At 43.9% G+C, this 26,921-nt stretch overlaps 1 protein-coding gene across 2 annotated transcripts in view; it reads left to right on the forward strand.

Moving 5' to 3' along the window:
• The window catches only part of THADA (THADA armadillo repeat containing), a 352,983-nt gene that overhangs the window by 273,977 nt on the left and 52,085 nt on the right, over positions 1-26,921 (forward strand). For both annotated transcript variants that reach the window (XM_088841512.1, XM_055399202.2), the window contains exons 33-36: positions 21,044-21,423; positions 22,174-22,292; positions 22,693-22,765; positions 25,747-25,900. In XM_088841512.1, coding sequence (XP_088697638.1) covers positions 21,044-21,423; positions 22,174-22,292; positions 22,693-22,765; positions 25,747-25,900 — 726 coding nt within the window. The remainder of the gene's footprint in view (positions 1-21,043; positions 21,424-22,173; positions 22,293-22,692; positions 22,766-25,746; positions 25,901-26,921) is intronic.

Below are 26,921 nucleotides of genomic sequence, written 5' to 3' on the forward strand. Positions count from 1 at the left end.
AGCGAGGAGCCTGCACACCGCAGCTGCAACGCCCCTGTTCACCACAGCAAGAGAAAGCCCTGGCCCACCAACGAAGACCCAGCACAGCCAAAAATAAATTTACAGGGTGAAAAAGGTACAAATCTTATTTCAGCTCATGCATCAGTCAGATGTAAATTCATTTTCCAAATTCAAATCAAATGTTTATATCATACGCATATGTTTGTAAATATACATCTGTCTACGTCCAAAGCTCACCAAACTCAAGAGTAGGGAGTGTACCCCAAGGGCTATAAAGCTTGATCCCTAGGTTTGAATCCCAGGTCTGCCATTTCTTAGTTTTTGTGACGTTAGGCAAGTCATTTAACCTCCTTGAGACACTTTTTTCTCAATTGTAAATGGGGATGTAATAGAGTCTATATCTTAGAGTGTCCTTTGCATGGCAGAGAATAAGCACTCAATAAATATTAGCTACCGTTAATATTATTATCATCAGTATCATTGTCACTGGCTGGAAACCATGCGGCTAATCCAATTCCCTGCAGCCTGACAGAGTTATGGTCAGTCCCTCACATTTACAGTTCTCCTCGTGTTCTTAAACATTTGCAAGAAAGAAGAAATGCCTGCTTTCCCAGGAAAACCCTGAAGCATACCTGGCATAGAATGTCAGGAATCCACTTTGGAATCCACTGGATTAGGGGTGCTCCTGCCTCTCTTACTGATCCAGAGAATGGCCATCTTGTTGTTCATTGATTTTTTCATTTATCAGACATGACATGCTAACATCAGACAAGCAACTACATCTGGAGAGGCACATGGCATGTTTGAGGTTTGTAAATAGTCCCAAAAAGAGATTGAGATGCTCTAAATGAAGTGTATATGGGATATATATGTGAGGCACTAAAGAATAAAAGGTCATTTCTTCTTGGTAGAACAGGAAAGGCTTCATAGAGGGGGAGGTGGCTCGTAGAGGAGGAGCAGAATTTTGAGGATATGGAGACATTCACCAGGTGGTCAAAGTATAGGTGGGTGTTAGAGATGGAGGAAGGAGCATGTCTGAAGCCACAGAGGCTCCCTTCAAACAGCTAGCTGTCAAAGAACTAGGACAGTGTGATTGAAGAGCTGGGTTCAAGGACAGGAAGATGTGACTAGAAGTGAGACTAGAAGGCAGGATCTCAGTGAAGGAGAGCCCCATGGGCCAAAGTCTGAATGCTTGCTAAGTTGCTTCAGTTGTGTCTGGCTCTTTGTGACCCTATGGACTGTTGCCCAACAGGCTCCTCTGTCCATGGGATTCTTCTTGGAGTCGGTTGCCATGCCCTCCTCCAGGGTTCTTCCCGACCCAGGGATCAAAGCTGTGTCTCACATCTCCTGCATTGGCAGGCAGGTTGTTTATCCCTGGCGCTACCAGGGAAGCCTAAGGAGCTTGAATTTGACCCTGTAGACAAAGGAGATTATTGGAGGATATAAGACAGACAATAAGGTCACATGGCTTTTAAGATAAAGTGATGTTTTCTGTGCCCACATCCTTATAGGATATTTAGATTCCTTATGGAGCCAAGTGCCTTTGTCATGGAAAAAGAATGTAACTGAAAATGCTTTCATGGAGTGTCGGGGCATTGTGATAGGCATTATTGAGGGTTTGGGAGAAAGGGGATAGGAAGTGGAGGACTAGAATTAATGGCAACACTATGCTAAAAATAGTGCAATTTAAGGGAATTTCTTCCTCTTATTTTCCATTTTACATAACATAATTCTGTTTTACTCTTGTGTGTGTATACATGTATTTCAACAGTAACTATTTGTAGATATGAATCTTAAAGGATGTTAATTATTCCAAAAGAAATGAAGCAACACCAGTTTCTGGGAAACTTCTTTGGATGGAGGAGGATCTACCCATCTCCTCTCAAACACTATTCTGTAAGTGACCTTGGCTGGCTATTTCTACCTCTGAAATGTCTTAGAACTACATTGAAAGGCTGGGGGCATAAACAATGAGAAAACCAGTGAAGGGGAAAGGCAGAGAAGATGATTAGAACAGCTTAAGATAATGATGTGTTTTGTGTAATTCAAACTTTTATCTTAGTACTTCCCAATCATTTGAGGTTTCCTTAGCCATTAACTAGGTTTTAAAAATTCCAAATCTGGGGGTTTTGTTTTGAGTTTTAAAGTGATTTAAACCCACAAGGACTCTCTGTCCCCTGTATTCTTTTTCCTCTTCTGAATCCAGCTGTCATCATTAGTATATATCAGTTTCCTGCTAGAAAGAAAATTATAGTCTCCAGTTGGAGTTGGGGGGATAAGGAAGAAAGAGCCAAACTGCTGCAAGAACTCAGAGGCTGGGTTACAGGCCTGGGCAGGGACAGGGAAATGGAGAGCTTTCATTCTCATTTTAAACCCATCTTAAATTATTTGCTCTCAGGTTGGACATTTTCCATTGAAATATCTATTTACTGAAATACTATCTGAGAGTTGACTAAATATTTACCCCCTTTATTCTGAGAGATGGATTTTCTATTTCTCCCTTATGCCCACACCCCTTAAATTTATGTTTTTCACAGCTACTGAATTGAACATTTTCTTTTACCAAGTGTTTAAACAAATATCTTACCTATTTGCACTGACTCTCAGTTTGAGTTCTCTTGGTGGGTTTATGTGTGGGCTTTTCCTTTCCTAGTCTGCATTTTACTAAGTTTATATAGCTTGGTATTTCTTTTGTAATTATCTGTATGTGTCACATATTAAAATATGAATCTTGAAGAGGATCAGTGAATCCCAAAGAAATAAAGCAATGATATCATAACAGTTTCCAAAACATATTTTAGGTGCGAGGAGGTTTTGTCCATCTTGCCCACATCATGTCAGTGATCTTACAAGGCTGTTTTCCTACCCCTGAAATGTATACAGGATTCCCATCATATTCTCATTTTCGGGAAACATAACTTGCAGTACCATCTCCCTTGTAGGGGGTCATAATAATTATGGTCAACCTGTATTGAGCACTTAACTCCATGTCAAACACTGTGCCAGGCATTTTGTGTGCATTCATAAGAGGTACTAGTGGTCCTTTGTTTGATATTATTTTAATTTTTTATTATTTTTTAAAAAATTTTATTTACTTTTGGCTGTGCAGTCTTTTCTCTAGTTGTGGCGAGTAGAGTCCATCTCTAGTTGCAGTGTGAGGGCTTCTCATTACAGCAGCTTCTCTTGCTGCAGAGCCCAGACTCGAGGGTGCACGGGCTTCAGTAGTTGTTCCCGGGCTCTGGAGCACTGGCTCAGTGGTTGTGGCACACAAGCTTAGTTGCTCCACAGGATGTGGGATCTTCCCAGATCAGGGATTGAACCTGTGTCACCTGCATTGGCAGGCAGATTTCTTTACCACTGAGCCATCAGGGAAGCCTGACCCTTCATTTTAGACGTGAGGAAACTGAGGTACGAAGAGAACTGCCCGATGTCACGTGTATAGTAGGATCACTCCTGAGGTCTCCAGCCACACCCTTCCCGGACCCACAGCACACTCAAGCCTGAGTCAGGAAAACCACTCCCTGTCTCAGGAAGAGGTGCTTTAGAGCTTCTGTTGATTCAGCTTCCCAGGAGTCTGCCCCTTCTACAGAGCCTCAGGCCTCAGAGAGGGATCTCCTTTCTGCTAGCTTCCAATCCAAATGCTTTTATAGGGACTTTCTTGGCTGCGTTGCTGTCCCCCATCTCCAGGGTGTGTGGAATAGTACAAGAGCGTACCCAGGACTAGTTACTAGAAAGAGAAAGCTTGACACTCCTGGGAAGCCACCTGCCCTTTTCCCTTTGAAAGTGGACCTACGGCTACTGCACGAAAGACTGCCCAGTACCAGGCTGCTGGCGACCGCATTTTGTGGTTTCTTTGTTACTTGGCATTTATAGTTTGGATCTCATCAATCTGCCAAGTGCGATAAACATTTTGTTTTAACTGGAATGTAACTTATATTATTGTTATTATTTCTCTTCTAAATGCCATAAACGTGACCAGTGCACGTGAAGTCAGGATCCCTAATGCCAAGTTAGTATGCTTTGTAGATCAGTATAAGATTAGAAGGGCTTCCCTCATAGTTCAGTTGGTAAATCATCTGCCTGCAATGCAGGACACCCAGGTTCGATTCCTGGGTCAGGAAAGATCCCCTGGAGAAGGAAATGGCAACCCACTCCAGTATTCTTGCCTGGAGAATCCCATGGACAGAGGAGCCTGACAGGCTATAGTCCACGGGATCTCAAGAGTCGCACACGACTTAACGACTAAACCGCCACCGCCATAAGGTGATTAGAAAACAGACTCTCTTTTTTTACTGCTTGTATTTATATCATAGAAGTTCAGTAATATAAGCTGTCCTCCCAAAAGCCAGCTTAGATGTTGATGGCGTTTAAATGGTAAAATCTGTGAGAAATATTCAGCAATGCCTTGATGATCTGCCTTGAAGATGAATAATATATGTGTGACAAGAATATATATATATGGTCAGTGTTTTTTATATTATTAACTTCCTTTACCTAAGTTCCTGGGAAATATAGCCAAACAATTATAGAGAATATAAACATTGGCAACTTACAAACACCTGCTTTGATTATTTGGTCTAATTAGGTTAAATTTAACCAATCCCATCTGAACAAATTGAAAACAACTCCTATCTGTTCTCGCAGTCATGCACTTTCATCGGTGTTGGATGCAGATGTGTTTAATATGACACAGTTGGTGCTATTCTGTCAGCTCTGGGTGGGAGATAAAAGGGAATTGAGAACATATTTTTAGTCTTCTGGGGACTTTGTGGATCTGCAGCTATGAAATTTCCAAAAAAAAAAAAAAGGCTTTGTTGTCAATAAATTAGCTGCTTTTCTCCAAAACACTGGGACTGTCATCTGAACGGTTACTTTTGCCAAAAGTCTCTTTCCCAAGGAACAGTGAGCTCCTCAAATGAGCAGATGATTCCTACCTACCTTACGGAAGTTGCAATAATACAGGATGTGTTAGCAGATTGCTGGTTTCATGTGGTGTTGACCCTTTGTTAATTTTAAGCCTGGTGCTGAGTATGCTGGCCCACAATTCTTAGAATTTTTAGAATTTAGAGATCATCAGTCAGAGAAGGCAATGGCAACCCACATCAGTACTCTTGCCTGGGAAATCCCATGGGCGGAGGAGCCTGGTAGGCTGCAGTCCATGGGGTCGCAAAGAGTTGGACACGACTGAGCGACTTCACTTTCACTTTTCACTTTCATGCATTGGAGAAGGAAATGGCAGCCCATTCCGGTGTTCTTGCCTGGAGAATCCCAGGGATGGAGGAGCCTGGTGGGCTGCCGTCTATGGGGTCGCACAGAGTCGGACACAACTGAAGCAACTTAGCAGCAGCAGCAGCAGCAGCAGAGATCATCAGTAGGTAGAGTGGAAACTGTAGCAATTAAGTAACTTACCCAAGGTCACATGCATAGCTGGTTAGTGAAAAAGTCAAGCATTCTTGTATCCTGGCCTACTGCCCATTTCTGTGACCAAAGTCAATAGTATTGAGAGTTGGGCCAAGTGTCTGGATCATAACAGAACCATGTTATGAAACCTTTGTACTTACATCTCCACCCCAGAAGTAAAAACCGTTCTAGTAGGCAACTGGGGTCTCAGAACATCTGTGATTTCAGTTTTCTCTGTGTTCCCGTCTTGCCCCAATCTAACCCACCTCCTCATGGATAATCAGAAACTAGTTTGCGACCACATGGACTGTAGCCTGCTAGGCTCCTCTGTCCATGGGATTTCCCAGGCAAGAATACTGGAGTAGGTAGCCATTACCTTCTCCAGGGGATCTTCCCAACTGAGGGACTGAACCCAGGTCTCCTGCATTGCAGGCAGATTCTTTACCATCTGAGCCTCCAGGGAAGTCCAGTTACCCATGTCAATTAAATTAGTTAAGCAAGATGATTTTGCAAGTTTATCCTGGGTATTTCATGTAAGTGGAATCAAACAGCATAATCCAACTTTTGTGTCTGGATTCTTTACTTAAAGTTTTCAAGGTTCACCCATGCTGTAGCATGAATCTTTTTTTTATGACTGAACAATATTCTCTTGTTAGATATACCCTGTTTTGTTTCATCAGTTGATGGACTTTTCAACTATTTACACTTTTTGGCTGTTATGAATAAGGCTGCTGTGAAGATTCATGGACAAGTTTTTGTAGGTTCGGAGAAGGCAATGGTAACCCACTCCAGTACTCTTGCCTGGAAAATCCCATGGTGGAGGAGCCTGGTAGGCTGCAGTCCATGGGGTTGCTAAGAGTCAAACACAGCTGAGCGACTTCACTTTCACTTTTCACTTTCTTGCATTGGAGAAGGAAATGGCAACCCACTCCAGTGTTCTTGCCTGGAGAATCCCAGGGACAGGGAAGCCTGGTGGGCTGCCGTCTATGGGGTCAAACAGAGTCGGACACAACAGAAGCAACTTAGCAGCAGCAGCATGCTCTCAGAAATGCAAAAAAGCAAAATGGCTGTCTGAGGAGGCCTTACAAATAGCTGTGAGAAGAGACGCGAAAAACAAAGGAGAAAAGGAAAGATATACCCATTTGAATGCAGAGTTCCAAAGAATAACAAGGAGAGATAAGAAAACCTTCCTCAGCGATCAATGCAAAGAAATAGAATGGGAAAGACTAGAGATCTCATCAAGAAAATTAAAGATACCAAGGGAATATTTCATGCAAAGATGGGCTCAATAAAGGACAGAAATGGTATGAACCTAACAGAAGCAGAAGATATTAAGAAGAGGTGGCAAGAATACACAGAGGAACTGTACAAAAAAGATCTTCACAACCCAGATAATCACGATGGTGTGATCACTCACCTAGAGCCAGACATCCTGGAATGTGAAGTCAAGTGGGCCTTAGGAAGCATCACTACAAACAAAGCTAGTGGAGGTGATGAAATTCCAGTTGAGCTATTTCAAATCCTGAAAGATGATGCTGTGAAACTGCTGCACTCAATATGCCAGCAAATTTGGAAAACTGAGCAGTGGTCACGGGACTGGAAAAGGTCAGTTTTCATTCCAATCCCAAAGAAAGGCAATGCCAAAGAATGTTCAAACTACCGCACAATTGCACTCATCTCATGTGCTAGCAAAGTAATGCTCAAAATTCTCCAAGCCAGGCTTCAGCAATATGTGAACCGTGAACTCCCAGATGTTCAAGCTGGTTTTAGAAAAGGCAGAGGAAACAGGTCAAATTGCCAACATCCGCTGGATCATGGAGAAAGCAAGAGAGTTCCAGAAAAACATCTATTTCTGCTTTATTGACTATGCCAAAACCTTTGACTGTGTGGATCACAATAAATTGTGGAAAATTCTGCAAGAGATGGGAATCCCAGACCCCCTGACCTGCCTCTTGAGAAACCTATATGCAGGTCAGGAAGCAACAGTTAGAACTGGACATGGAACAACAGACTGGTTCCAAATAGAAAAAGGAGTATGTCAAGGCTGTATATTGTCACCCTGCTTATTTAACTTATATGCAGAGTACATCATGAGGAACGCTGGGCTGGAAGAAGCACAAGCCGGACTCAAGATTGCTGGGAGAAGTATCAGTAACCTCAGATACATAGATGACACCACCCTTATGGCAGAAAGTAAAGAAGAACTAAAGAGCCTCTTGATGAAAGTGAAAGAGGAGAGTGGAAAAGTTGGCTTAAAGCTCAACATTCAGAAAACTAAGATCATGGCATCCAGTCCCATCACCTTATGGGAAATAGACAGGTAAACAGTGGAAACAGTGGCTGAATTTATTTTTAGGGGCTCCAAAAACAACAGTAGCTGACTTTAACTGAGGTGCTGGAGAAGACTCTTGAGAGTCCCTTGGACTGCAAGGAGATCCAACCAGTCCATTCTAAAGGAGATCAATCCTGGGTGTTCATTGGAAGGACTGATGCTAAAGCTGAAACTCCAATACTTTGGCCACCTCATGTGACGAGGTGACTCACTGGAAAAGACTCTGATGCTAGGAAGGATTGGGGGTGGGAGGAGAAGGGGACGACAGAGAATGAGATGTCTGGATGGCATCACTGACTCGATGGACATGAGTTTGAGTGAACTCTGGGTGTTGGTGATGGACAGGGAGGCCTGGCGTGCTGTGATTCATGGGGTCGCAAAGAGTTGGACACAACTGAGTGACTGAACTGAACTGAACTGAAAATCACTGCAGATGGTGATTGCTGCCATGAAATTAGAAGACGCTTACTCCTTGGAAGGAAAGTTAACCAATCTAGACAGCATAAAAAGTAGAGACATTACTTTGTCAACAAAGGTCCGTCTAGTCAAGGCTATGGTTTTTCTAGTGGTCATGTATGGATGTGAGAGTTGGACTATAAAGAAAGCTGAGCGCCGAAGAATTGATGCTTTTGAACTGTGGTGTTTGGAGAAGACTCTTGAGAGTCCCTTGGACTGCAAGGAGATCCAACCAGTCCATTCTAAAGGAGATCAGTCCTGGGTGTTCATTGGAAGGACTGATGTTGAAACTGAGTCTCCAATACTTTGGCCACCTGATGCGAAGAGCTGACTCATTTGAAAGGTCCTGATGCTGGGAAAGATTGAGGGCCAGAGGAGAAGAGGACGACAGAGGATGAGATGTTGGAGGGCATCATCGACTCAATGGACATGAGTTTGGGTGAACTCCAGGAGTTGGTGATGGACAGGGAGGCGTAGTGTGCTGCAGTTCATGGGGTTGCAAAGAGTCGAACACAACTGAGCAACTGAATTGAACTGAACTGATGCTCTCAGTTCTTTTGGATATTTACCTAAGCACTGCTGTGTGCACCACAACTGCTGAGCCCACGTGCTGCAACTGCTCAAGACTGAGCACTGCAAAAAGAGTAGCCTCTGCTCACCACAACCAGAGAAAACTAACACACGGCAGCGAAGACCCAGCACAGCCGGAGTAAAAAGCAACTCTGAGCATAGAAGTATTTGTGTGGCCGTATGTTTTTATCCGTCTTAAGTAAAACCTGGGAAAGGGATTACTATATTATGTAATAAGGATTGTTTAAGTAATAAGAAACTGCCAAACTGTTTATCACTTTGCATTCCCACCAGCAATATATGAGAGAGGTCCAGTTGTTCTGGATTCTCGTCTAGACTTGGTATTGTCCCTCTTGTTAATTTTAGCCATCAGGTAGATGTAGAATGGTATCTCATTATGATTTTAATTTGCATTTCCCTAATGACCAGTTGGGCTTCCCTGATGGCTCAGTGAAGAACCCATCTGCCAGTGCAGGAGACATGGGTTTGATCCTTGTGTCAGGATGATCTCCTGGAAAAGGAAATGGCAGCCCCCTCCAGTTTTCTTGCCTGGGAAATCCCATGGACAGAGGAGCCTGGCAGGCTTACACAGAGTGGTCAGGGTCACAAAGAGTAGGACACGACTTAGTGGCTAAACAACAACAATGACCAGTTATACTGAGCATCTTTTCATGTACTGTTCTTGCCATGCATTTATCTGTTTGGGTAAAGTCTCTGTTCAAACGTCTCAAACGTGCCTTTTTTTACTTGTGTTTTTATTATTATTGAGTTGGTTACTTTATACAGATAAATATTTGTTACAGATCTTCTATCTGTTGCTTGTCTTTTTACTTACCAATGTCTTTTGAGAAACAACTCTTTTTAATTTTGATTAAATTAAGCCAGATTTCTCCATGTTTTCTCTGTGTTTTATGCTTCTTATGCCCTAATCAAAAAGTCTTTGCCTCTCCAGGGTCAAGTTTGATATTTAAGGTTTTACATTTAGATCCATGATCCACTTTGAGCTAATTTTCGTTTATGTCATGAGCTAAGGTCGAAGTTCTCTTTTTTATTTTTTCATATGAATATCCAGCTGTTTTGACTGTGTGGATCACAATAAACTGTGGAACATCCTGAAAGAGATGGGAATCCCAGACCACCTGACCTGCCTCTTGAGAAATCTGTATGCAGGTCAGGAAGCAACAGTTAGAACTGGACATGGAACAACAGACTGGTTCCAAATAGGAAAAGGTGTACGTCAAGGTTGTATTTTGTCACCTTGCTTATTTAACTTATATGCAGAGTACATCATGAGGAACGCTGGGCTGGAAGAAGCACAAGCTGGAATCAAGATTGCTAGGAGAAACATCAATAACCTCAGATATGCAGATGACACTACCCTTATGGCAGAAAGTGAAGAGGAACTCAAAAGCCTCTTGATGAAAGTGAAAGAGGAGAGTGAAAAGGTTGGCTTGAAGCTCAACATTCAGAAAACAAAGATCATGGCATCTGGTCCCATCACTTCATGGGAAATAGATGGAAAAACAGTGGAAACAGTGTCAGACTTTGTTTTTTTGGGCTCCAAAATCACTGCAGATGCTGATTGCAGCCATGAAATTAAAAGACGCTTGCTCCTTGGAAGGAAAGTTATGATCAACCTTGATAGTATATTAAAAAGCAGAGACATTACTTTGCCAACCAAGGTCCGTCTAGTCAAGGCAATGGTTTTTCCCGTGGTCATGTATGGATGTGAGAGTTGGACTGTGAAGAAGGCTGATCGCCGAAGAATTGATGCTTTTGAACTGTGGTGTTGGAGAAGACTCTTGAGAGTCCCTTATACTGCAAGGAGATCCAACCAGTCCATTCTAAAGGAGATCAATCCTGGATGTTCATTGGAGGGACTGATGGTAAAGCTGAAACTGCAATACTTTGGCCACCTCATGCGACGAGTTGACTCACTGGAAAAGACTCTGATGCTGGGAAAGGTTGGGGGCGGGAGGAGAAGGGGACGACGGAGAATGAGATGGCTGGATGGCATCACCAACTCTGTGGACATGAGTTTGAGTGAACTCCGGGAGTTGGTGATGGACAGGGAGGCCTGGCGTGCTGTGATTCATGGGGTCGCGGAGAGTCGGACACGACTGAGCGACTGAACTGAACTGAACTGAACTGAAGGTCGAAGTTCTCTTTTTTATTTTTTCATATGAATATCCAGCTGTTTTGGCTCAGCAGGATCTCTGGGCTCTGGGTTCCCCTCTCTGTGCTGGGGTTGTGTCTAGGTCGTAGTCCAGGGCAACTGTAAGTCTTACCCTTGTTTGTTTCCTTCTCTCAGGGAAATATACTACTCGTGTCTGATGCTTGAAAACAATAATTTCATACATACATTTGACTACTTTTCTAGTTGTTTACGGCAAAGGGCAGTTTCTGTAGCTGTTTCACTTTCACGGGCTAAAGCAGAAATCACTTTCATCACTTTGTTTTGAAACCTCTTAGTTCCTCAGTTGTAAAGTAGGGATAAAACCCTCAGAGGATTGAAGTGAAGGTCACATGAAAAAAATTGTTAGAACTCCATAAAAAGAAAAAGTCCAACACTGGAAGAAAAAGAGCTGTGAGGAAGTAAAATTGATGGCAGGCACAAAGAAATGAATGGTCATCTCATCCATAATAGAAGATAGAGCTGCTGCTGGTCCCATGGCCAAGTATGCTTACTCCCAGACTCACCTCTATTGCCCATCCGGCAGAATTTACATAATTGCGCCCTTTACCTTATTTAATTGCCACACTTCACCTAAAATCGAATTCCCAGTCCAACCAGACTGTTGGATTTGGCAGCTGTCGACTGTCCCTTGCAGCATCGTTCCCAGAGGAGCTGACGTAACCCATTGGTGCCAGGAACCTCTTCAGTCTTAAGAGTCTGTTTCTCCCAGAACGGTAAACTGCAGTGCTGGCGAGGGGCTGACTCATGGCCCTAGTCTTTCATTACAGGTGAGGCAACAGAGATAAGCCCCAGTTATTTAAGGGAATCTTCTCAGACAGCTCCCAAGCCTCTTAAGTTGGTTTGGCACTGTACCTTATTGCCTCAGGGTGGAAGAGAACCCTGAGGTCCTTTGTGGGGGCAAAGGTTAAATTAAATGGGGGTGCTGCAGTCCATGGCGTCGCAAAGAGTCAGACATGATGGAGTGACTGAATTCAACTGAAGGTGTGATAAGGAAGCTTCTGATTTCCCAATCTTGTCCTTAGGAGCAATTCGCTGACAAAGAACCCAAAGCAGTGTAGGCTTAGAGGTAATTTTATGTTTGTGTCTTTGGGTTGTCATGTGTTTATCCGCAAGTATTTCCTGACTTCCTCCCAGTGTTGGGCAGAGCCAGGGATGGGATGGTGGGTGGAGACAAGAAGTAAAAACTGCTGGTCCCACCCAGTGCCTGATGAGCTCATTTTTAGCTGACCCAAATTCCTTCAGAGCTCTTCTGACTCCCTGTCTCCCAAACCACAGGGACTCTTCTTATTTTGTGGGTTGACTGAGAGTCTTCAAATAGTATTCTCAGAAGCACATCCTCCTTCCTCAACAGCAGATAAGGAATTCTCGAAATATGCTTCTGGAATATGATGGGGCAAGGGAAGTGGGGAATGCTTTCAAAGAGGTGTGTGTCCGTCAGTCGGTTCAGCCACTCAGTTGTGTCTGACCCCATGAACTGCAGCACACCAAGCTTCCCTGTCCTTCACCCACTCCCGGAGCTTGCTCATACTCATGTCCATCGAGTCAGTGATGCCATTCAATCCTTCTCAAAGAAGTAAGGAGTGAGGAAGTATAAAGTAAGGAAATACTTTGTGTGGGGGCCACACTTAATGCACGTCAGGCATGAGTGGTTCAGAGACCTGGAAACAAAAGTAGGCAAGAAAGAAACAATAGTCCTGTTTCTCTAGACAAAGTTAGTCCCCAAACCCTTCCACCAGGTCATTCTCCATGTTTGTAACTAGAAGGGTCCCTCAGGTCAGAATTGCTGTTTACTGGGAGCGGCAAAGGATTAAATAGAAGAATGGAATTTCCCTTTGATAAGAAGCAGCCAAGGTTTATTAAATCAGTTGATTTTTTGTTTTAACTGTTGTTGTTGTAGTTCCTATGGTTTCCTTCTCTCTCCAAATATAGTTGTTGTTTTTTTTTAACTGAGAAGTTTCGTAACAGGACATTAGCATTCACAGAGTGTACAAGTTATCATCTGCGATTATTTTTAGAACCCATTTATCAACTGTTCCAGATAAGAACTTTTGTTGGATCTGATTACAGATCTCTCAGACCAGAGCTACAGTTCTTTGAAACAGAAAAAGCTGCTCATCTCACGATGCCTTATAAGTAAAATCTGCTTAAGTAAAATTAGTAAAATAAGTAAAATTTCCTCACTCTTTACTTCTTTAAGGAGGGTGGAGATTCTGGGGGCAGGGGGAATAGGGGAAATTTCTACAAACTTTTTTTGACCAAATGGTATCAGAGCATTCAAAACTGTTCAGTTCAGTTCAGTTCAGTCGCTCAGTCGTGTCCGACTCTCCGCGACCCCATGAATCACAGCACGCCAGGCCTCCCTGTCCATCACCAACTCCCGGAGTACACTCAAACTCATGTCCACAGAGTCGGTGATGCCATCCAGCCATCTCATTCTCCGTCGTCCCCTTCTCCTCCCGCCCCCAACCTTTCCCAGCATCAGAGTCTTTTCCAATGAGTCAACTCGTCGCATGAGGTGGCCAAAGTATTGCAGTTTCAGCTTTAGCATCAGTCCCTCCAATGAACACCCAGGATTGATCTCCCTTAGAATGGACTGGTTGGATCTCCTTGCGGTACAAGGGTTACAGTATATGAAAGAAAAAGTCATTCATCTGTTCATTCATTCATTCAAGGTAGAGGGAACAGCATGTGAAAGGTCAGGCAGAATGAAGAACCTTCGTCTGCGGCTCAGTGGCAAGTGACCAGCATAATGGCACAATCAATATCATTGTCATTTATGTGGTATCCCCAATAAGTGACTTACTTCCCCCTTTATGGATTCTGACTGCTGCTTATTAGTAGAACTTTGCTGTGATTACTGGGGCTTTAGCATCTCCTATAACCATCTCAGCTGGGGCCAAAAAAACTCTTGTCACTTTGGACCCTTACCCTTACTCCCTCTGGCCCTTTTGATTTTGGCCAACTCAGCACAAAGCAGTGATGCTATCTTAGTTTGGGACAGTAACGATGAAGGCCAGGAACTGTATAATATTCAGGAACTCTTAGGTTAAGCACTAGATGAAGGGGTTGGCATATGATTAGCGGCCATGGTGTACAAAAACAAATACCATTAAACACTGGAATTATACATGTTCGGCACAGCAAGATGTTTATGCTGTGAGAAGCACGGATGATCTCAGATGGTCTGAGGTAGCGGTTCTTAAAGTGTGGTCCCTGCATCATCAGCAGTAGCAGCAACATCGCCCAGAATTTGTTAGATTGTGATTGGGGGATGGGGGGATGGGCTGTCCCAGACCTACTAATCAGGAGCTCTGGAGGTGAGTGCCCCGCAGTTTGAGACTCACTGGTCTGACGTAACAGCGCAACCACGCTTCTGGGGATGTGCTCAGTGACTGGAATGTCAGATGAAACTGCCCTGTCTTTTAATTGTTATTTTTCAATCTCTCTCTTTCTCTCTGTTTGCTGAGTACTTCAGAGTTAAATTTATGTAAATTAAATGCTCTTAGGTGAAACTCCACTGTGTCCATAATTATGTGGTAATGATATCACCCACATTGTTTTTCTGAATGTTCTTATTAAAGCTGTTTAGATTAGCATGAATCTTTTCAGATTATGTTGATTTTTTTTTTTTTTTTAACAAACCTGTACCAGTAGCTCAGAAAATCAGAAATAAATGACCAGCAGGCCTGCCCTTTTGGGCTGTGCTACTCCTCTAGGGAGGAGATAGACTTCCCTAAATAACAAAACAGGATTTGGGGAATAGGGTGCTGACCTTGCTGTAGATGTTGTTGTTCAGTCACTAAGTTGTGTGCCATTCTTTGTGCTGCATGAACTGCAGCATGCCAGGCTTCCCTGACCTACACCATCTCCCGGAGCTTGCTCAAACTCATGTCCATTGAGTCAGTGATGCCGTCCAACCATCTCATCCTCTGTCATCCCCATCTCCTCTTGCCCTCAATCATTCCCAGCATCAGGGTCTTTTTCAGTGAGTCAGCTCTTTGCATCAGGTGGCCAAAGTATTGGAGCTTCAGCACCAGTCCTTCCAGTGAATATTCAGAGTTGATTTCCTTGAGGATTGACTAGTTTGATCTCCTTTCTGTCCAAGGAAATCTCAAGAGTCTTCTCCAGCACCACAATTAGAAAGCAGCAATTCTACAGCATTCAGCCTTCTTTATGGTCCAACTCTCACATCCATACATGACTATTTGAAAAACCATAGCTTTGACTAGATAGACCTTTGTCAGCAAAGTGATGTCTCTGCTTTTTAATACACTGTCTAGATTTACAGCTTTTCTTCCAAGGAGTCTTTTAAAATCATGGCTGCAGTGATTTTGGAGCCCAAGAAAATAAGATCTGTCACTGTTTCCATTGTTTCCCCATCTATTTGCCATGAAGTGATGGGACTGGATGCCATGATCTTTGTTTTTTGAATGTGAAGCTTTAAGGCAGCTTTTTCACACTCCTCTTTCACCTTCATCAAGAGGCTCTTTTAGTTCCTCTTCACTTTATGTCATTGAAGTGGTATTATCTACATATCTGAGGTTGTTGATATTTCTCGTGGCAGTCTTGATTCCAGCTTGTGAGACATCCAGCCTAGCGTTTCATGTGATGTCCCTGATAGCTCAGTTGATAAAGAATCTGCCTGCCATGCAATCCAGGTTCGATTTCTGGGTTGGGAAGATCCACTGAAGAAGGGATAGGCTACCCACTCCAGTATTCTTGGGCTTCCCTTGTGGCTCAGCTGGTAAAGAATTCGCCTGCAATGGGGGAGACCTGGGTTTGATCCCTGGGTTGGGAAGATCTCCTAGGGAAGGAAAAGGCTACCCACTCCAGTATTCTGGCCTGGAGAATTCCATGGACTGTATAGTCCATGGGATCACAAAGAATCGAACATGACTGAGAAACTTTGACTTCACTTCACTCACTCTGCATACAAGTTCAATAAGCAGGGTGATGATATTCGGCCTTGACATACTTCTTTCCCAATTTTGAACCTATCGGTTGTTCCATGTCTGGTTCTAACTGTTGCTTCTTGTCCTGTACACAGGTTTTTCAGGAGACAGGTAAGGCGGTCTGGTATTCTCACCTCTTGAAAAATCTTCTGCAGTTTGTTGTGATCCACACAGTCAAAGGCTTTAGTATAGTCAATGAAGCAGAAGTAAATGGTATTTTGAATTCCCTTGCTTTTTCTGTGATCCAGTGGATGCTGGCAATTTGATCTCTGGTTCTAGTTCCGCTCTAGGCAGTGCTGCTTTTAAATCCTGTATTCACAGCCTGGATTGATGTCAGCGCCCTACCTTGGTTGGTTAGGGAATGGCAGCTTTGAAATCCAGTTAATTTAGCAATCAAGTTTCAGACATAACACTGAAATCCACAATTTCCCAAAAAACCATAACTGCTAAAATAGCACATCTGAGACTCCCAGAGGGAATTGTGTAAATGGAGCACTGTGCTCCTTCTCATGGACACTCTGCTTGCCATCCTGAGGGATCGGTAGAGGCCCCCCATTCCTCTCTAGGAAACCTCTGTTCAGGTTGGGCTTGCTCTCCAGATAGAGCAACCTCAGGAAACTTCCATCACTTTCTCCAAGGCTGCAGTTCCCTAATGCTGCTCCCTGGTGATATTTTCACAATAAAACTACAGCAGAATGACAACTAAGCAAATATTTCTTAAAACCGCATTTTTCTCAAGACGTATCCTTTATGATGACCCTGGAAGTCTATAACTATTTTGTTGTTCAGATAGCCTTCTTTTTTTCATGGAATAATGACAGCTAGTAGATTTTTTAACATCCTTTCTTTACCAAATAAAATGTTGGTAACTTATACCAGCTTGTCACATTGTTTTGATTTTTGATTGGTTCTTGAATTCCAAATTTGGGAATTATTTCTCCATTGAACCAGGACATAGCACAGCAGGAAGGATTTTCTTTCGAAGTGAATCCAGCCATTCAGCCATTCCTGTGAAGGTTAGAAATATACTTGGTCTAAAGAAGAAAAAAAAGAAGTTCTTTTCAAAACTGAAATCATGTTGGATGTTTAGAATCAGTCACACATAGTTGGGTGACTAAAATGACTATACTGTTGGGAAAATCCAGCTATTCCAAATGAGTAGGGCTGGGAAAAGCTCCAATTAACAAGAGTTTACAAAAATCATCTAATTAATGAAAAGTCAGATGGGGCCATTAAAGGGGAGGCACTTAATTCTTCCATTTGAACACTTGGCTTTCCAAGAAAGATAGAAAGGATGCATCCCAAAGCCAGCAAAATTGAAATTGCAAGTAGAAAATTTGTCTTCTAGAAACAGGGCTGTCAGACCTCAGACTGAAGAACTGAGCACCATCAAAGTACTAACTTGAGTTTTTTTTATGTCCATGAAACAGTAATTGTGACCCCGGCTGCACAGTGGCATCACTTGGGTCACCTTGAAACCAGGCTCGCCCTAGAGATGCAGTCAAGTGTCCCCTGACATCAGTGTTTTTCTAAAGCTCTCCAGATAAATTTAATGTACTTCCCAGGCTGAGAAACCACAGCTCTAGAGAGAAAAGCAACACTGCTGCTTGTATTTCTAATCTCAACCTCCTGTTCCACCCAGAGTCCCCCTCATTCTGACACAGGCGGAGAGGGTGTTCCCATTTAAAGGGGAGCTCCAGGAGAGCCGCGGAGAAGGCAATGGCAACCCACTCCAGTGTTCTTGCCTGGAGAATCCCAGGGACGGTGGAGCCTGGTCGACTGCCATCTATGGGGTCGCACAGAGTCGGACACGACTGAAGCGACTTAGCAGCAGCAGGAGAGCCGAGCCTGGTCTTTCTAATTTCCTGCTGCACCCTAGAGGCTTCCCAGGTGCAGCAGGAACGTGGTAAAGAATCCACCTGCCAACGGAGGAAACGCAAGAGATACACATTCCAAACCTGGGTCGGGAAGATCCCCTGGAGGAGGAAATAGCAACCTGCTCCAGTATTCTTGCCTGGAGAATTCCATGGACAGAGGAGTCTGGTGGACTAGGACCTGGAACAGAACATGTATCTAATGAGCCAGTGTTGAAAGACTGCCTGTGAGGGACCTTTCTAGAGCTTATTCATTCTTTTGAATTCTTGGGGATTTCCCCTCCTTTGATGTTTTTATTGATAACAGAAAATGCGGGCGGTGAATTTTCTAGTTCTTCACTATGGTGAAGTACTGGGCTGGAATCAGCTGTGCTCTTTGGAACTGCAGCCCATATCTACCCCCCCGCCAAACCCTGTGAACCCCTATGAAAGCCATAGCTTAGGAGTGTGTTTCTCTGCTGGGGGACAGAGCAGAATTACCTGTTGGCTAATTCCAAACCAACCGAATTGAAATCTACAAAGATGGGATCGGGGCCATCCGAATCAGAGTCTACAAAGATGGGATCGGGGCATGTGTGGTTTTAATAACTTCTGGTTAAGAGCCATCACTTGAAGGCAGTGGTTTTCGAAGTACCTGGCAGCGGCAGCAGCATCACCTGGGGACTTGTTGGAAATGCAGATTCCTGGTACCCGCCCCAACCATCCTGGATCAGAAACTTTGGGGGTGAGGCCCAAGCAGTGCTCTGTGGTTTAACAGGCCCTCCAGGTGGTTCTGATTCTCACTCAAGTTTGAGAAACTCTGCTTTAGGACCCCTCATTGTGTCTTTCTGCAGAACAAAGAGTATTTCGAACCAGCGGTTAGAAAGCACCTACATGAATGTCATCTGATAGTTTCCTAGCTTGTGACTCTGACGCTGCTCCTCCCCCGCTGCTCCTCTGTTGACAGGTTAATTCAGTGAAGCATCTGCCTGCCTCTCTTTATCTACTGTCTCCCGGCTCTCCCACCCCAGCAACTGCCCTTTCCTCTTCCAGACAGGCACCTCTGAGCAGCCTCAGTGCCCATCTTAAATTGTGTTCCCTCCTAAAGGCTCCCCCACTGCCTTTTTTTTTTTTTTTAACTTCTTCTAATAGAAAGTAAGTGTACATTGCATTCCTTTTGGTCGTTCTTATGGCTTTTGTATTTCCTTTACCTACTGTTTCTTGTGTGACCGTGGGCAAGTAACTTAACCTCTGTTTCCTCATCTGTAAAATACCGAGGAGTCATAATAGTGCCTATTTCATTAAATGAATTAGTACTTATTAAAGTGCTTAGACTAATACTCAACGAGTGTCAACTCTACGAAGACAGAGATTCAGTTGTGTCCAGCTTTTTGTGACCTCACAGACTATAGCCCATCTGGCTCCTCTGTCCATGGAATTCTCCAGGAAAGAATACTCTAGCAGGTTGCCATTTCCTTCTCCAGGGGATCTTCCCGACCCACAATTGAACCTGGGTCTCCCACATTCCAGGCAGATTCTTTACCATCTGAGCCACCAGTTCTAAATGTAATTATTATTCATAGCATTGAAAAATGGGTATGTGATGTTTTACAGTGCCTGGCACTTTAATACTCGACAGTTAGCAGCTCTTCCCTAGTGATTTTAGGGCACTAAGCATTTTGCCATTTTCACGGTTGTTTTTATCCTCCCATCAGTCTTGAAGCTCTTTGGCCGCAGGTAAAGCACATCCTCCCCCTTTCTCTCCCTTCCTTTTTCCGCTCTGTCCTCCACTGCTGCAGTTATCCAGCTGGTCTCTTTGCTTCTAATATTGCCCTCGCAGCAATAAAAAGAGTTCAGCGCACATGTGCACTTGATCTTGTTGCTTACAGTAACCCCTCAACGGCATCCCCTTGGCTGCAGAAGAATGTGTAGGTTCCTTCGCGTGGCCTAGGGGGTTCTCTACATCCTGGCCACGTTGCTTCTCTAGTCACTGTGTTCCCCACCTTGAATTCTGTGCTGCGATCAAACTGCCTATCGTTCCCCACATGGTCCATTCCATGTTATGCCTTTGAACCTTTGGCGGTTCCAATGCATTTTCCTCTCTCTTCCTCTTTTAGACTTCCACTACTATATTGGAATCACCTAGTCATTCATTTCTCTTTCTCCAGCTAAAATACTAAACTAAATTCCCTAAAGGCAGTGTTCTTATTTTACTTAGCACCCAGCACATAGTAAGCAGATAGTAAGTGTTTGTGATCAGAACTGAGGCTACAAAAAGATCTCGGCAATCTAAAAGGCAGATTACGAAATTTAACAGGGAGATAAAATTTAACAGGTATCTATTTGGGTTTAAAGCACATAAACAAAGAAAAGAAGTCTTGATATGAGTCCTGAGTACAAGGTGGGAGATGGGTGACTCACCACCGTCAGCAGACCATATGAAAAAGAAAGGCCTGCAGTTTCAGTTGACTGCACACTCCGCATGAGTCACTGGTGTCACCCAATTCCTGCAGCCTCCCATCAGAGTAGGGAAAGTAGCAGTCCTACTGCTCAGACCACGAGGGAGCCGCATTCCCTTCTCTGGGGCCCTGCCTGAAGGGGGCTGAGGCATGTCCAAAGGAAGGGGGCTCAGAATAGTGAGAGAGGGTGGACCCCATCATCTGGGAACTGGTTGAAGGCAGTAGGACTGTTTCATATGGAGAACACAGACGGGATACAATAACTATTCAAATGCCTAAAGGGCTCACTGGGGACCTGATAATGCAGAATTGAGCCACTCAGTGGAAACTCCAAAACGAACTTTGTGACAATTAGGTCTACTAAACAGTGAGACAGTCTGTCTCGTGAGCTCCAAGTCCCTGTTAGGTGCCACCAAGAGCCTCTGAGAACAGGTGCTGTAGAGGAGACCTAGCCCTGCAGGGCTTGGACTAGATGTTCTTTATCCTGCTCAGCTTTGAGGCTTGGTGATACAAGAGGTCACTGAGTTTGTCTGTATTGGATGTTAGGGAAAGGTACCAGGAACACATTTTCTGATACGAATGCCTTCTGTGACCCTGGGGTGGCACGGAGGGAACTATTTTACCTGAATAGAAAGTACTTCAGGGCCAGAATTCTGAATCTTAGTGGCCTTATCACTTCTTACATGGGGGTTTATATGAAATCTACTCAGAAAGGAGGTCTGGTAGTTCTGCCCAGGGCATATCCAGAGCCTTGCATGTTTTCCCCATGTCCTTTGTGGACCCCTGAATAAAGTGATCATCTCTTTGCCTTTCTGTTTTTTTAGTTCTGGAGCATCTTGGCTTCTGGGAGGAAGTCAGAAAGATCATCTCGGGATCAGAGCTGATAACAGGGTTCCCCTATACCTACACGGTGCCAGGCCTGCCCCAGTATCTCCAGAGCCTCACCAAACTGGCCATCGCTGCAGTGTGGGCAGTAGCGGCCCAGGCTGGAGAGCAGAACAAGGATGTTCCCATCTCCTTCTCTCAGCTGTTAGAGTCTTCCTTCCCTGAAGTGCGCCTGCTCACGCTGGAAGCCCTGCTGGAAAGGTTCTCAACAGCAGCCTCTGCTCTGGGAGACAAGGGACTGCCGCCCTTACTGTGGAATATGGGAGGGACATTCTTGACATTGGTGCTGAAGGAAAATCACCCAGAATGCCTCTGCAAGGTAAAGTCTCATGTACGGGTACACTTTCCTCTCCCCACACTCTCTGGCGAGCCCCACTCGAGTCGTACGGTTATGAGGCAGGACTCGGTCTGGTGTCTCCAGGATAGGAAGGAGATTCAGCATCCAAATGACAAGGACTCTCTTTGCACAATGCTTGGCATGGCTTCATGCCTAAAAGGGCACTAAGAAAAGTGTTTGATGATAATGGTATTGCCAACAGAGATCAACCAAAGGCAGAGATTGAGAGAGTAAGCCACTCAGTGCCCAAGGAGACAGAACATTGAAAATTGGCTGTAGAATGTGCTAAAGGGTAAGTCTCCGCTGACATGGCTCTTTAGGGGCAGATGGTTACATGGAAAGCACAATCAAAAGGAAAGGGCACTGGGACTTCCCTGGTGGTCCAGTGGTCAAGACTCCACACTTCCATGCAGGAGGCGTGAGTTCGATCCCTGGCCTGGAGCTAAGATTGCATATGCCTGCTGGTATGGTCAGAAGTAAAAGAAAAAAAATTTTTTTAAAGGAAAGGGCACTGATCTAGGAATATGGCATCTAGCCTCTGATCTCAGTATGCCACTGGTCCCAACTGTCTTGTTCTCTCAAAGCTTTAAGGGGGAAGAAAAGAAGACAGTGGGAGCTTTTTCAAAGCTAGACTTCCTTATCCATGCAAGTGATTATTTTATTTAGATTCTGAAGACTTTTTTCTGAGGTGTTTGTATGTTTGTTTGTTTTCCATGGGTCTGGCTCACATAGATACTGAAAATTCTCCATTGCCTGGACCCCAGTGAGTGGCTCCCTCAGACAGAGCACTGTGTCCATCTCAGCCCAAAGGAGTTCCTGATCTGGACGATGGATATTGCTTCCCATGAAAGGTTTGCCCCCAGTGCTCCCTGTGCAAACTCAGTATAACACGTGGTCCTGTCAGTTATGTATGTAATGAACTTGAGCACAGCCCTGGCCTAAGGACTTGGGTCTTGTATTTCTTTCTAAGTCTCAGGCTATGTTCTCAGCCTGAGCAATAGAATGATGTCAGAGTTTCCCATTAATTACCAAAAGGTAATTGCTTCCAGAAGCATTTGTGTAGCCACGAGGTAGAGATTGCCAGTCTTCACAGCCACGTGGAGTACAGACTGTCTGCAAAAACCATATATATATAAATATATAATGATTGATTTTACTTATTTTCATAATTGAAGTGTAATTTCCTTACAGTACTATATTAATTTCAGGGTGATTTTTTTGTTTGGTATGTCTTCTGGCTCACCTTTCTAGGTCTGAAATTCAAAGTGAAGCTTTGAGACTCACCTCCAAAGTGATTGCCCACCACATGCAGATGTGTGATGAGGTAAGGTTGATTCCCCTGTTCTAGGGTCTAGATTTCTGTTCTCTGATTTCCCTGGAAGGTGTCAGTAAGAGTACATCATCCCACAGGCAGAATCTGTGGCACAGGTGTGTAGCTTCTACAAGAACATTGTTCATGTTGATTTTTCACTTTGGTTATAACTTGAGAAGAATTCTGTGAGCACCATGTTTAGCATCGCTCTTCTTTTGTTCTGGGCACATTTGATTACAGTCCATGAGGGTAACTCTACAATCCATTCATGTTATTTTTTAAGATTTCACATATAAGTGATATCATATGATATTTGTCTTTCTCTGTCTGACTTACTTCATTAATATAATAATCTCTGAGTCCATCCATGGTGCTACAGATGGCATTATTTTGTTCTTTTTCTTGGCTGAGTAATATTCCATTGTGTATATACACCACATCTTCTTTATCATGGATAAAGTTGATGGGTACTTAGGTTGCTTCCATGTCCTGGCTAATGTAAATAGTGCTGCTATGCACATTGGGGTGCATGCATTTTTTTGAATTAGAGTTTTCTTCTGATATATGTCTAGGAGTGGAATTGTAGGATCAATGGCAGCTCTATTTTTAGTTTTTTAAGGAACCTCCGTATTGTTCTGCATAGTGGCCTTACCAATTTACATTCCCACCAACAGCATAGGAGGGTTCCCTTTTCTCCACACCCCCTTCAGCATTTAATATTTGTAGACTTTTTAATGATAGCCATTCTAATTAGTGTGAGGTGATACCTCATTGTAGTTTCGATTTGCATTTCTCTAATAGTGTATTGAACATCTTTTCATGTGCCTGTTGACCGTCTGTATGATTCAATTTATACGAAATGTCCAGAACAGACAAATCCATAAAGACAGAAAATAGACTTATGGTTTAGGGCTGGGGGGAGGGGGAGCTGACAGGATGGGGGTGATAACTAAAGGATACAGGGCTTCTCTTTTTGCTGATTAAAATGTTCTAAAATTGACTCTGGTGGTGGTGGTACACACGTATCTGTGAATGTACTAAAAATCATTGAACTGTGTATTTAAAAGGGTGAATTATATGGTATGTATGTCTCGATATAGCTGTTACTATAAAGAAACAACAATAGGGTTTTGTTTAAACAATAATGTTGGTTAGGATGCTGCTTTAAATGTAACAGAGGGAAAAAAATGTAACAGAAACAGAAATACAGTGGCTTAAACCAGAAAGAAGCAATCCAAAACAGAGAGTGACTGGACAATATTGACCCCCCAGACCCTTCTACCTTGTTGTTCTGCTGTCCTTAGCATAGCTTCCATTCTAAGGTCCCAGATAGTTGCGGCAGCTCCCATCACCTTGTCTTCATTCAACTAGCAGGAAGGAGAAACCCAGGATGTGAGGTTCACACCTGTTTCCTTACATATGACCTAAAATTTCACAGATACCACTTTTAATGGCATCCTATTAGTCAGAACTTCAGTTCAGTTCAGTTCAGTTTAGTCGCTCAGTCGTGTCCGACTCTCCGCGACCCCATGAACCACAGCACGCCAGGCCTCCCTGTCCATCACCAACTCCCGGAGTTCACTCAAACTCATGTCCACAGAGTCGGTGATGCCATCCAGCCATCTCATTCTCCGTTGTCCCCTTCTCCTCCCGCCCCCAACCTTTCCCAGCATCAGAGTCTTTTCCAGTGAGTCAACTCGTCGCATGAGGTGGCCAAAGTATTGCAGCTTCAGCTTTAGCATCAGTCCCTCCAATGAACACCCAGGATTGATCTCCTTTAGAATGGACTGGTTGGATCTGCTTGCAGTATAAGGGACTCTCAAGAGTCTTCTCCAACACCACAGTTCAAAAGCATCGATTCTTTGGCAATCAGCTTTCTTCACAGTCCAACTCTCACATCCATACATGACCACGGGAAAAACCATTGCCTTGACTAGACGGACCTTGGTTGGCAAAGTAATGTCTCTGCTTTTTAATATACTATCAAGGTTGGTCATAACTTTCCTTCCAAGGAGCAAGCGTCTTTTAATTTCATGGCTGCAATCAGCATCTGCAGTGATTTTGGAGCCCAAAAAAACAAAGTCTGACACTGTTTCCACTGTTTTTCCATCTATTTCCCATGAAGTGATGGGACCAGATGCCATGATCTTTGTTTTCTGAATGTTGAGCTTCAAGCCAACCTTTTCACTCTCCTCTTTCACTTTCATCAAGAGGCTTTTGAGTTCCTCTTCACTTTCTGCCATAAGGGTAGTGTCATCTGCATATCTGAGGTTATTGATGTTTCTCCCAGCAATCTTGATTCCAGCTTGTGCTTCTTCCAGCCCAGCGTTCCTCATGATGTACTCTGCATATAAGTTAAATAAGCGAGGTGACAAAATACAACCTTGACGTACACCTTTTCCTATTTGGAACCAGTCTGTTGTTCCATGTCCAGTTCTAACTGTTGCTTCCTGACCTGCATACAGGTTTCTCAAGAGGCAGGTCAGGTGGTCTGGGATTCCCATCTCTTTCAGAATGTTCCACACTTAAACACATGTTATGCCCCAACACAAGGGAACCTGGGAAATGTAGTCTTCAGCTGAGTACCCACATGCCCAGGCAAAAATCTGGGGTTCTATTACTAAAGATAGAGAACCTTGTTTGGGGGACAACAGGTATTGACTGCCACAGTCTTCCCCCAAAAGTTTTGTCTTTACCAAAGCTATCAAATACATCAGTGTTCTGATAATCTGATTTGCATCTGAAAAGACTCCTGGAACTTGTTCTCTCATTACAGCGACTCCCTATTACCAAAGGATCACATTTCCTTCCCTGGAGTTGTTTTTTTCTCCCTAGTTGGAATGGAAAAGCAGCTAATAAACCTTTCTTCCTTTCTCCTGTGCTGAGAGCTAACTTGCAGATCCAGTGTGGTGTACACTACGTACTCATCTCTAATTCCGTGTCTGCTCATGTTGCCTTTTCTGAATTAGTGTATGTACACTTTGTACTTTCAGACCAGAGACTTGGTGGCCCCCAACCTGCAGCAGTGGGTTCAGTTGGTTGTCTCTTCCTGTGGAGATTATCTCCCCACAGAGTCCAGGCTGGCTGCTGCTGAAGTTCTTGCCAGCACTGCACCATTTTTCCTCACCAACCCCCAACCCATTCTCGGTAAGTGAACTGAGCGGGGTTTGGGGAGGGATGGGGCATCCATTGTACCAAATGCACCAAAAAAATGTGAATAGATGCTCTAGGTTACAAAAGAAGGGAGGATGAAAGATGAAAGATGACAGCATGCACCGTTCCTTTGTATCTTTGAATGATATTCCCATCCTCTCAGTTCCTACTCTAATTACTTTTCACCAACAGCTTCCTAACTGGCCTCTTTTCTTGTAGTCTTGTCCCCCAACCCATTCTCCTTATGCTTCCAAAAGCCCTCTGTGGTCTTTCTGAAATACAGACCTGAGCATTTCGCTCCACTGCTTGAAGCCTTTGAGTGGGTGCCCATTGCCTTCAGGATGAAGCCTAAATACTCTTTAGCCTGGCTTGGAAGGCCCTTCCCCTTCCATGCCCTGGCCGCTTCTCCTGCCTCGCCAGCCCCCAGGCCCCACGCATCATCAGCGGGGAACAGTTCTCTAAACAAACCGCTGCTTGACTGACTTCTCTTTGTCTTTCAAGACAGCCTAACTGTCACCTCTCTCAGGAAGCCTGTTGCAGTGATCTTGATGAGAAATGAAAGGGTCAGAGTGAAGAGCAGCCTTGAGGAAGAGAAAAGGCCAGGCTTGAAGGCATTTAGGAAGTCGACTCAGCAGGACTTGGTGTTGAGGTTACTATAAAGGGAACAGTCAAGCATGGCTTCCAGGCTTCTGGCTTAGGTGACTGGAAAGACTGCTAGTTCAATTCACTGAAAGTAGTTTTAAATTTAAAGCATCTTTGGAATTCCTGGCAGTCCAATGGTTAAGACTCCATGCTTCCACTACAGGGGGCACGGGTTCTATCCCCGGTGACGGAAGTTTCTACATGCTGCACAGCGTGGCCAAAAAATAAAATAAAAAGGTTTAAGGCATCTTTGGGAAAGAAAGGTAGAGATATTTTGAAATCAGATGGATGTACAGCTCCAACTATATTGTCCACCTTCGTGTCTCTTTCCTCACTGTTACCCCCTATCATTCAAGAGTAATAATAATTAGGA

Source organism: Moschus berezovskii, chromosome 11 (assembly GCF_049115385.1).
Source record: "Moschus berezovskii isolate FMDL1 chromosome 11, NW_MosBer_1.0, whole genome shotgun sequence".
In the NCBI taxonomy this organism is placed as follows: Eukaryota; Metazoa; Chordata; class Mammalia; order Artiodactyla; family Moschidae; genus Moschus; species Moschus berezovskii.